Source organism: Heptranchias perlo, unplaced genomic scaffold (genome assembly GCF_035084215.1).
Source record: "Heptranchias perlo isolate sHepPer1 unplaced genomic scaffold, sHepPer1.hap1 HAP1_SCAFFOLD_66, whole genome shotgun sequence".
Taxonomy (NCBI): domain Eukaryota; kingdom Metazoa; phylum Chordata; class Chondrichthyes; order Hexanchiformes; family Hexanchidae; genus Heptranchias; species Heptranchias perlo.
In genome coordinates, this window is record NW_027139688.1 from 2,732,215 (window position 1) to 2,744,776 (window position 12,562).

The 12,562-nt window shown below is 43.7% G+C and overlaps 1 protein-coding gene across 1 annotated transcript; it reads left to right on the forward strand.

Annotated features, from left to right (window-relative positions):
* Nucleotides 1-2,571: 2,571 nt before the first annotated feature.
* On the forward strand, nucleotides 2,572-9,945 carry LOC137318166 (probable G-protein coupled receptor 139). Its single transcript, XM_067981126.1, has 2 exons — nucleotides 2,572-2,626; nucleotides 9,047-9,945. Exons 1-2 carry the CDS (start codon nucleotides 2,572-2,574, stop codon nucleotides 9,943-9,945), a joined length of 954 nt encoding a protein of 317 aa, XP_067837227.1.
* Nucleotides 9,946-12,562: the final 2,617 nt, after the last annotated feature.

Here is a 12,562-nt window from a genome sequence, read left to right on the forward strand (position 1 = left end):
TAAGAAGGGTCACCACCAACCATGTTAGACAAGGGTCGCCACCAGTAGTGTTGCAGTTCGGCCACCAAAATCAATGTTAGAGTAGCTGCACACAGTGCGGTCCCCTCTACACTGGGGAGACTAAACCCAGACTGGCTGATCGCTTTGCTGAACACCTCCGCTCTGTCCGCAAGTGTGACCCTGACCTGCCGGTCGCTTGTCATTTTAATTCCCCGTCCCACTCCCACCCTGACCTCTCTGTCCTCGGCCTCTTACACTGTTCCAATGAAGCTTAACGTAAGTTCGAGGAACAGCAGCTGATCTTTCGTTTAGGCACTTTACAACCTTCCGGACTCAACATTGATTTCAATAACTTCAGATCATAAACACTGCTCCCACTTTTTCGGCAGCAAGTGCTGGTAATGGTTCTGCTGCTGCCAATAACAGCTACTCCTGACCAATCTTTTGTTTATTAACCTGTCCCATTACCACATTCCTTGTCTTGCACCATCATCTCTTTTGTCATTTAATCTCTCTTGCCCTCTACTCTAACACATAACTTCCCTTTTGTTCTTTCCTTCACTCCCCTCTCTTCCACGCCACATCCACCCAGTTTCCCTGGCTCTGCACTTGCTAAAAAATGCTAACTATTTTAGCACCTTCGAGTTCTGACGAAAGGCCTTCGACCTGAAACGTTAACTCTGTTTCTTTCTCCACAGATGCGACCTCCCTCGCTGAGCTTCTCCAGCATTTTCGGTTTTTATTTCAGATTTCCAGCATCTACAGTATTTTGCTTTTGATGCAATGTTAGTGAAGGGTAACCACCAGTAATATTGGTGTAGCATCAACTCCGGTAATTATCGAGCCGGGTTAGCGACAGTAATGTTAGATTGAGATCAACACCATTACTGTTAGATTAATTTCGCCACCGTTATGTTCGCATAGAATCACAAACAGTGATATTGAAGCAGGCTCACCATCGGCAATGTTGGAGTGGAGTTACCTACTGTAACGTTGGATTAAGTTAACCTCCACTTATGTCAGAGTAGGATCACTATCCGTAACGTTAGAGTAGCATCAGCACCAGTAATATTAAAGCAGGGTCACCACCAGTAATGCTAGAGTAGGGTCGCCATCATTAATGTTAGAACAGGATCATCACCAGTGATGTTAGAATAGGGTCACTACCAGTAATGTTAGAGTAGGGACACCACCAGTAATGTTAGAGTAGGGACACCACCAGTAATGTTAGAGTAGGGACACCACCAGTAATGTTAGAATCGGGTCACCGCCATTAATATTAGAACAGGATCATCACTATTAATGTTAGAGTAGGGTCACCACCAGTAATGTTAGAGTAGGGTCACCACCAGTAATGTTAGAGTAGGGTCACCACCAGTAATGCTGGAGTAGAGTCGCCAACTGCAAAGTTAAAATAGAGTCGCCGAATGAAATTCTAGAGAAGAGACACCATCAGTGATATTCAGTAATATTAGAGTAGGATCACCGCCAGTAATGTTAAAGTTGGATCACCACCAGTAATGTTAGAGTAGGGTCACCATCAGTAATGTTAGAGTAGGGTCACCGCCAGTAATATTAGAGTAGGATCACCGCCAGTAATGTTAGAGTAGGATCACCGCCAGTAATGTTAGAGTAGGGTCACCACCAGTAATGTTAGAGTAGGGTCACCACCAGTAATGTTAGAGTCGGATCACCACCAGTAATGTTAGAGTAGGGTCACCACCAGTAATGTTAGAGTCGGATCACCGCCAGTAATATTAGAGTAGGATCACCACCAGTAATGTTAGAGTAGTGTCACCACCAGTAATGTTAGAGTCGGGTCACCACCAGTAATGTTAGAGTAGGGTCACCACCAGTAATGTTAGAGTAGGGCCACCACCAGTAATGTTAGAGTAGGGTCACCACCAGTAATGTTAGAGTAGGGTCACCACCAGTAATGTTAGAGTAGGGTCACCACCAGTAATATTAGAGTAGGATCACCACCAGTAATGTTAGAGTAGGATCACCACCAGTAATGTTAGAGTACTGTCACCACCAGTAATGTTAGAGTAGTGTCACCATCAGTAATGTTAGAGTCGGATCACCACCAGCAATGGTATAGCCGACTCACCTACACTAACGTTAGAGCCGAGTCACCACCAATAATGTTACAGATTAGTGATCACCAGGCATCATCATAGTACAAAACAAATTTAGTTATGAAATGGAAGACTGAATATGTCACCGATTTAATATGAGGCACCCTGAACCTATTGCTGTATACATGAGGGATGTTGGCTTCAGGGATCAAGGGGCATCGGCAGAAAACATCCTCTCTGGGATTACTTTCCGTGCATTAATTTTAATGCCTTGCCCAACATCTGGAAAATTCCGCCATTGGTTTATGCTAAATTTGTCACGTGACTTCTTCAGCCTTTTACTCACATGTTTGTGACGAATGCAATCTGAGTCTCTCCAGGGAGTTTTACTGCAGGATAAATATGAATCATTTGGAACAACGCGCAGCAGAAACTCAATCAGGCTGAATCCTGCAACGCCGGCCCATAAGAGAGCTTCTCACCGTGAAATACAATGGCTGATTACCGGGACGTTTGCTACCCACTTATTGCCATCATCGGTGTCCCAGGTAAGTCTTTCCAACCCGTTCTTTATTTGTGTGGAGCTAGGTGAGACTGTATTCAAACTCTTTGTGCTGTCGGGTGTAGAGGCATTTTGCCTCTTCGCTTTCCTTCAGTTGTTAATTGCCCACCGGTTGCAGTTTTATCCAGCACTGGGACGATGGGGCGTCAATTTAAGCAGCGCCTTATCGCGAATCGAATCGCTCGACAGTCAACTTTTGTTGTGTGTCAAGCAACAGGCAGTCCGTTGGTGACCTAATTTATCATCACTAAACAGGCTCCAGATCAGACCTGGGAAACGTGTTAAATCACAAATATTCGTTCGTGGATTTCCATGAAAATTCAGGGTGTTATTATTATCATTTGCTGCAAAACAAAAGTTGTTATTTAAAATCACGGTAATATTGACGGTTCCGGCTAATTAATTCACCGTGAAATACAATGGCTGGTTATTCAATGGTTCATAATTATACGGGAGTCGCTGCAGAGCACAAGGGAGGTTGAAGGTTTCCTGGATCGTCGGTTCCAGGAGGTGATAACCCCACGGCCACAGAGAGTTCAGGATAGCAAATGGGCGGCCATTCGAAATGGCAAGAAGAGACAGGCGGTGCAGGAATCTTCAGGGTGGGTGCCACTGTCAAACCGGTATTCAGTATTGAATACCAGTGAGGGTGACGACACCTCGAAGGAATGGAGCCCTGAGCATGGCATCACGGGGCAAAAAGCTACCGAGGGGAGCTCAGTAAAGTGTAAAAATGCAGTAGTCGTAGGGGATTCGATAATCAGGAGGACAGACAGGCGTTTCTGTGAACGTCGATGTGAGAACCGTATGGTGTGCTGCTTCCCTGGTGCCAGGGTAAAGTTCATCACGGAGAGGGTGCAGAACATTCTGCCGGGGGCGGGGGTGGGGAGGGGATCAGCCAGAAGTCGTGGTCCACGTGGCTACCAAGGACATCTGAAAGAAAAGGGATGAGGGCTTGCGGCTAGAGATTCAGGAGCTAGGAAGGAAGTTAAAAAGCACGACCTCAAAGGTAGTAACCACTGGATTAGTCCAGGTGCCACGCGCTAGTGAATACAGAAATAGGAAGATAAGGCAGGTTAATGCGTGGCTTGAGATATAGTGCAAGAGGGACGGCTTCAGATTCTCGGCGCACTGGGGCCAGTTCTGGGGCAGGAGGGATCTGGTCAAGATAAACGGGTTGCCCCTCAACAGAGCTGGAATCAATGTACTGGCGGGGAGGTTCACTCGTGCTGAGGGGGTGGGTTTAAATTAATTTGGCAGGTGGTTATGCACCAGGATGTAGCATTAGAAAGGAGAAACAGGGAGCAAAAAGGATTGGGAGAGAGAGATAGCACTAGAGTAAGAAACAGTACGGAATTAGGTGGGATCAGGCTAAGAGAGAATACGGGAAAATCTAAGATAGGTTTAGAGTGCGTGTGTGTGAACGCACGATGCGTGGTAAATAAGGTTGGTGCGCTGCAGACACCACAGGGGAATATGACGTAGTGGTGAAAACAGAGATGTGGCTTAAAAAAGGGCAGGATTGGGTGGAAAGTATTCCTGGATAAAAGGTGTTCAAGAAAGATAGGGAAGGATAGAAAGGAGTTGGGGGCAGGGGTTAGCAGTATTGACGAAAAAGAATATTGAGGTGCTGGAGAGAGAGTGTGTCCTTGAGTGATGAAGCACAGAATCTAATTGGTTAAAGTTAAGAACCATAGAGCTACCGTTGCACTACTGAGTATATTCTATAGGCCACCAACTGGTGGGAGGGATATAGAGGAATAAATTAGCAGGGAAATTACAGAGAGGTGCAAGAACTTGAATAGAGAAAATGGGGAACTTCAACTATCCGAATGTGGACTGGGATAGTAATAGTGTAAAGGGCAAAGACGGGGAGGAATTTTGGAAGTCTGTTCAGGACAATTTTCTTTGATCAGTATGTTTCTCGCCCAAGGGGGAACTGCTGTATCTGACTCTGGGGAATGAGATGGGTCAAGTGGAGCAAGTGTCAGTGGGGGAACATTTAGGAAACAGTGATGGGAAAGGACATAGAGCAATCTGTAATATAAAAAAAATACTTATTTGGAAGAGGGCCAATTTTAGTGGGTTGAGAACGGACCTGGCCCAGGTAAATTTCAATCAAGGATTGGCAGGTAGAAATGTAATTGAACCATGGGCGGCCTTTGAAGAGGAGATAGTCCGGGCACAGTCTTGGTAATTTGCCACGAGGGAGAAAGGTGGGGCAAATAAATCCAGAGCTCCCTGGATGATGAAAGAAATGGAGAGTAAGATGAAGCAGGAAAAGCGGGTGTATGGCAGATATCAGGTTGATAATACAAGTGAGAACCAGGCTCAATACAGGAAGTTCAGAGAAGAAGTGGAAAAGGAAATAAGAGGGGCAAAAAGAGAGTATGAGAATAGACTGGCGACTAACATAAAACAAATCCAAAAATCTTCCATCGGTATATAAACAGGTTGTAAGAGGAAGAGTGTGGGCGATTAGGGACCAAAAAAGAGATCAACGCATGGAGGCAGAGGGCATGGTGCAGGTAAGAAATTAATACATTGTACCTGTCATTATCACGGAAGAGGATGCAGCCAGAGTCTCAGTAAAAGAGGAGGTAGTTGAGATATTGGAAGGGCTGAACATTGATAAAGAGGAGGTACTTGAAAGGCTAGCTGTGCTTAAATTAGATCAATCACCGGGTGCGGATGGGATGCATTATCGTTTGTTGAGGGAAGTAAGGGTGGAAATTGCAGAGGTGCTAGCCAAAACCTTCCAATCCTCCATAGATACGGGGTTGGTGCCAGAGGACTGGAGAATTGCAAAAGTTACACCCTTGTAAATTGGATGAAGGAACAGAGTGTCTTGTGGACAATTTTTCTGATGATACAACGATAGGTGGAAAAGCAAGTTGCGACGAGGACACAAAATGTGTGCCAAGGGATATTGACAGGTTAAGCCTATAGTTAAAAATTTGGCAGATGTAATACAATGTGGGAAGATGTGAAGTCATCCACTTTAGGAGAAAATGATAAAAGCAAAATATTATTTGAATGGAGAAATATTACAAAATGCTGCGGTACAGAGGGATCTGGATGTCCTCGTACACGAAACACAAAAAGTCAACATACAGGTGCAGCAGGTAATCCGGAAGCAAACGGAATATTGGCCTTTATTTCGAGGGGGATGGAGTATAAAAGCAGAGAAGTCATGCTACAACTGTACAGGTTGCTGGTGAGACCACACCTGGAGTACTGCGGACAGGTCTGGTGTCACAAATTACTTGCAATGGAGGCGGTTCAGAGAAGGTTCACTCGGTTGATTCCTGGTAAGGAAGGGTTGCCTTATGGGGAAAGATTGAACAGGTTGGGTCTCTACTGATTGGAGTTTAGAGGAATGAGAGGAGATCTTATTGGAACATATAAGATTTTGAGGGGACTCGTAGGGTAGATGCTGAGAGGATGTTACCCCTCATGGGGGAATTTAAAACGAGGGAGCATAGTCTCAGAATAAGGGGTCGCCCGTTTAAGACGGAAATTAGGAGGAATTTCTTCTCCCAAAGGATCGTGAATCTTTGGAATTCTTTACCCCAAAAAGCTGTAGAGGCTGAGTAATTGAATACATTCAAGGCTGAGTTAGAGACATTTTTGATCAGCAAGGATATGGGGAAAGGGCGGGAAAGTGGATTTGAGTTAAAAATCAAATCAGCCACGATCTCATTAAATGGTGGAGCAGGCTCGAATGGACGAATTGCTAGTCCTGATCCTATTTCTTATGGTCTTATGGTCTCTTCTGATCTTGTTCAAAAAAGGGTGTCAGGTTAAACCTGGCATTTACAGGCCAGTCAGTTTAACCTCGATGGTTGGGAGGCTTTTAGAAACAGTAATCCGGGACAGAATAAATAGTCAATTGGTCAAGTGTGGATTAATGAAGGAAAACCAGCACCGATTTGTTAAAGGCAAATCGTTTTCAACTAAATTGATTCAGTTTTTTGATCAGGTAACAGAGACGGTTGATGAGGGCAATGCGGTAGATGTGGTGTATGTGGACTTTCAAAAGGCTTTTGATAAAGTGCCACATAACAGGCTTGTCAGCAAAATTGAAGCCCATGGAATAAAAGAGGCAGTGACAGCATGGATACAAAAATTGGCCAAGTGACAGGAAACAGAGATTAGTGGTGAATGATTTTTTTTTCGGACTGGAGAGAGGTGTACAGTGGTGTACCCCAGGGTTCGGTACCAGGACCACTGCTTTTGTTGATATATATTAATGACTTGGATTTGGGAGTACAGGGCACAATTTCACAATTTGCAGCTGACACAAAACTTGGAAGTGTATTAAACAGTGAGCAGGATAGTAACAGGCTTGAAGAGGACATAGGCAGGCTGATGTAATGGGCGGACAAGTGGCAGATGAAATGCATTGCTGAGAATTGCGAAGTGAAGCGTTTTGGCAGGAAGATCGAGGAGAGGCAATATAAGCTAAAGGATAGAATTCAAAGGCGGGGTGGGGGGGGGCGTGTGGACGAACAGAGAGGCCTAGGGGTATATGTGCTCAGGTCGCAGAAGGTGCCAGGGCAGGTTGAGAAAGCGGTTCGAAAAACATATAGGACCCTTGGCTTTATAAGTAGACGCTTAGAGTGCAAAAGCAAGGACGTTATGATGTCCCTTTATAAAACATTGGTTCGACCACAGCTGGAGTATTGTGTCCAATTCTGGGCACCGCACTTTAGGAAGGATGTGAAGGACTTCGAGAGGGTGCAGAAAATATTTACTAGAATGATTCCAGGGATGAGGGACTTCAGTTACGTGAATAGACTGGAGAAGCTGGGGTTGTTCTCCTTCGAGTAGAGATGGCTAACAGGAGATTTGATAGAATTGTTGAAATTCATGAAAGGTTTTCATAAAGAAAACAAAGGGAAACTCTTCCCATTGGCGGAAATGTCAAGAACCTGAGGGCACAGATTTAAGGTGATTGGCAAAAGAACCAAAGGCGGCATGAGGAAAAACTTCTTTGCACAGCGAGTATTTACGATCTGGAATGCATTGCCCGAAAGGGCGGTGGAAACGGATTCAATCGTGTCTTTTAAAAAGGAATTACATAAATACTTGAAGGGGGAAATTGTCGGGCTACTGGAAATGATCGGGGGAGTACGACTAACTGGATTGCTCTGACAAAGAGCCGGCATGGGCTCCGTGGGCCAAATGGCCTCCTTCAGTGCTCTAACGATTCTATGATTGGATTCTATGAATTGTTTGAAGCCTTCTCACTCGTGATACACATCCCAAAAATGCACTGCGAATATCTGAGTTGCTCGAACCGTCCATGTCCAATAACAATGCGCGTCATAATCGGAACTGACGTCTTCCAACTGCTTCTGACGGTTAAAAAGTGTCGTCGGAATATAAATTATAAACGTATGATTTAGTTCATAATCACGTTACATTTTAACAGGTTAATAAACATTATAATAATCTGTTTTGGCTGCAGATGTGAAATCCCGTTCCACTTTCTTGCTTCCACTGTCTTCAATTCAGACTGATCTGTGTCAGGCGGTGAAGGTGTTTATTGTGGTGTGGCGGTTAATTTCTCTTGAACTGTTTATTTTCTGCTTCTTATTTCCTCCTTTTCTAAAGTTTCTGATCTATTTCAAACCTAACGTCCGTATTTATTCCCATCGGCCTCCTTTGATCTTTACACGCTCGTAGTTTCAGTTTTTTTTTTCTATTTTCAAATGATCCCTGCACCATTTGCGGTTATAGGCAAACCTTTTCACTGTAAAATAGTGTTCGATATTTTACAAAGTGCCTGCCGTCTGAAGCACACTCGTATCTGCATTATGTAAGTCGTGGGTTCAAGTCCAACCCTAAAGGCGTTAACCCATAATCCAGGCTGATATTCCAGTGTGGTACTGAGAGAGTGCTGCATCATCGGAGGTGTCAACTTTTGGATGAAATGTTAAACCGAGGCCCGGTCCACCCTCTCAGGTGGATATAAAAGATCCTGTGGCAGTATTTGGAAGAAGAGCATGCGAGGGCTTCCGGTGATCTGCCCAATAGTTATCTCTCAACCAACGTTACTAAAACAGATGATCTGCTCTTTATCACATTGCTGTTTGTGGGATCTTGCTGTGCGAAAATTAGCTGCGTGTTTTCTTCATTACAATAGTGATTACACTTCAAAAGTGTAAAATATGGCTCTAATGCGCTTTGGAACGCCCCGAGGTCGTCAAAGGCGCTTTATAAAGGCAAGTCTTTATTGATTTTCTGACTTGTTGGTGGGGAAAAAACGAGCTCAGAAATTAAAGCGTCATTTTCTTCACGGGATGGAATAAACGAAGCTTTTGGTTCCACACAAAGTGAGGTTTGATAGTTATTTTGTGCATTAACACAATTGTACCGTTTCTTTCTCTCTTTATTCCAGTTAACCTGGTGGCGATCGCCATCCTGTGCCGAGGAAAGTGCGGTCTTTCGAAATGTATCACTCTCTACCTGGTGGCGATGGCAGTTGCCGATCTAATGGTGGTGATTATTGAAGTCCTATTATACCAGATTAATCAAACATATAAGATATTCCCATCACTGGAATACGCTCCGTTCTGTCTTGTCCATTATGCCCTGGGTCACGTTGCCTTGGATTGTTCTGTTTGGCTCACGGTCGCGTTTACTTTCGATCGCTTTGTAGCCATTTGCTGCACGAAGTTCAAGTCGAAATATTGCACCCCTAAAATTGCGGCTGTAGTTATTGTCACAATATGTCTGGGGTTCTGTTTAAAGAACATTCCCTTTTATTTCTTGTATATGGAAACATCAGCTGCTTGTGTGCGAGGGAATCTGATGTGTTTGTGGAAACGAGCCCTTCCGATACCGGGAACATGGGAGGGGTTTTCCTGGTCAGACCGTCTGTTGAACCCGCTGCTTCCTTTTTTTCTCATTTTGATCCTTAATACTCTGACGGTCAGACAGATTGTAGCGGCGAGTAAAGTCCGCAGGGGACTCAGAGGCCGGAGTAATGGTGAGAAGCAGAAAGATCCAGAGATGGAGAATCGGAGACAATCCATCATTCTGCTCTTCACCCTGTCGGGCAGTTTTCTCCTGTGTTGGATGACAACTATTCTGGTCTTCATTCTCGCCCGATGTCTTTACACAGACCTGGAAACGACTATTCGTCTTTTTCGGGCACACGATGTTGGGACTGTAGTTCAGCTTTTCAGCTGCTGCACAAACACCTTCATTTATGGAGTGACCCAGACTAAATTCAGAGAGCAGTTGAAGAGCACGGTGGTTTACCCTGTTACGCTCCTTGGGAAATTAATTAGATAATTTGTACCGCACAAATCAATGTTTCAGTTAATGGTCTAAATTAATTAGATAATGTGTACCACACAAATCAATGTGTCAGTTAATGGTCTAAATTAATTAGATAATGTGTACCGCGCAAATCAGTGTGTCAGTTAATGGTCTAAATTAATTTGATAATGTGTACCACACAAATCAATGTGTCAGTTAATGGTCTAAATTAATTGGATAATGTGTACCGCACAAATCAGTGTGTCAGTTAATGGTCTAAATTAATTAGATAATGTGTACCGCACAAATCAGTGTATCAGTTAATGGTCTAAATTAATTTGATAATGTGTACCACAGAAATCAATGTGTCAGTTAATGGTCTAAATTAATTGGATAATGTGTACCGTACAAATCACCGTGTCAGTTAATGGTCTACATTAATTAGATAATGCGTACCGTACAAATCACCGTGTCAGTTAATGGTCTAACATTGTCACTGAGCGGAAATGTACGGAAACCTCGCTGAACAAGACGACAATCTATTGACTGCGGTGAACCTGGTGAGGTTAACGCTTCTAACTAATGTCAGTTGTCCCTCAGTTGGTCGCACTGTTGCCTCTCTGTGAGGGGATTGTGGGTTCACAGTCCCACTCCAGATACTTGAGCGCACAATCCAGACTGACGCTGTCGGAGGTGCCGTCTTTCGGATGAGACGTTAAACCAATGCCCCGTCTGCCCTCTCCGGTGAACATGAAAGGTCCCATGGTGTCCTCGCCAATATTTATTCCTCAACCAACATCAGTAGAACACATTAGCTGGTCATTGCTGTTCGTGGGACCTTGCTGTGCACAAATTGATTGCTGTGTTTCCTGCAGTACAACATTTCCAAAGGACTTCATTGGTTGTAAAGCACTTTGGGTCGTTCTAAGGCCGTGAAAGGGGCTATATAAATGCAATCCTTTGTTTTGTAGAGGGGACAGTGACCCTCCTCCCTACCCCTTCATTATTTTCATTCTCTGTGTCAGGGCTGCTTGCCTGTTTTACAAATGTTATTACGGTTAGACCTGATTTAAATTGGGTTTTTTGGTCTATACAGGATATTGTCATATTATCCTTATATGGAGATATTATAGGATATTGTCATATACCCCCTATTGTCCTTATATGGAGATATTGTAGGATATTACCATATAACCGCCTTCTCCTTACATGGAGATATTACAGGTCGTTGGAATGTAACCCTATTGTCCATTTATGGAAATATTATAGGATATCGTCAAACACCCTTTACCTCAAAGATAATTTCGAGGATTAGGAAACACGAAAACGTCTGGTTAATACTTTTCATTAAATCAAGTCAAAGATATAACACAACACAACCCTTACATGCAGTGTATATGAGATATAGGTACCGATAACAAGATTATAACTCTTATACCGAAGTCTCCTTCAGGTGTTTTTTTATTCGCTCATGGGATGTGGGCGTCGCTGGGGAGGCCGGCATTTATTGCCCATCCCGAATTGCCCTTGAGAAGGTGGCGGCGAGTCTTCCTGACTACTTACGCTAACCTCGACAATTCTACATTGAAAGTCCTCAAGGAGCTCCAGTGCGTTGCATCTTTTTTGTATTCCTCCTTTTGCCTGGTTAATATCACTTCAGCGAGTCTGCACAATAACACCAGTTTCTTTTACATTGTACTCAGTGACGAGAGATCATTGGCATCAGTAATGTCCTTCCTTTCTTATCTCTTCCCAGTAATCCATAACACAAGCCTATTCATACCATTGCCCACCGATAGTCTCCTTGACTGATTTACTACATACCCACTATATTTCGTATCACTCCTCATGGGTTGTTAATGAGGTATTGTCTCCACTATCAGGCCTGACCCCGTATAATCATTTCAGAATGAGTACTAATGTGGAATATATTTTAAAACTTACTCTTTCTATTCTACCTGGTACGCAGATACATACATTTCCCCAACTCCAGGCTCTAAAAGAACCATCTTTTTTCGGCCTCGATGCCGAATATCTGGTCAGTGTCAACATTTCCACCTTATTATTTCTTATCTTAACTTGTTTCAGGATTTTCTTAACCAAACAAATCATCACTGCCAAGGAAATCCGTACGAGTAGCTTTATTACTAGAGGAAGGCAGAGACCGCTCTTACCCAAGGATGCTGTGTACAACTTCTCACCATTCATGGTTTTACAGGCTGATAACAGAATTCTCAATGTTATAGTTTGGTTGTTGCACATTTACTGATTGATTCTGCGAGGCACGAGAGTGATGTAATATCGATTTGTTAATCAAAGGAAGCGGCGGAGTTGGATGGCCCAAATTTACAACTGCTCGCAGTGCTTCTGCCTGGAGGAGAATGTTTACTTCAAGTTCTGTAACACTGTGGGCCCCAAAAGGCACCAGTACTTTAACCCCAATTTTAATCATATCGGTTGGTGTAAGGCAAAATGTTGAGCGCCCAATCGGATATCGAGCGTCTCCGTGTGTGTAGTGTTTTTCATAGTTGTAATAAAATGCATTCCTATCTCCAAATAAACCACGCTGGACATCTTAGAATCCGATCGAGCGATTTCAATAGTATAATTCAGGGTGAAACCACAGGCTGGCGTTGCGCTTTGTAAAACC

Excerpts from the sequence above, each read along its gene's own strand:
- LOC137318166 (XM_067981126.1), top strand. The coding sequence starts at position 2,572 with ATGGCTGATTACCGGGACGTTTGCTACCCACTTATTGCCATCATCGGT. Across the intron at positions 2,627-9,046 it reads TGCCATCATCGGTGTCCCAG|TTAACCTGGTGGCGATCGCC; the intron begins GTAAGTCTTTCC and ends TCTTTATTCCAG.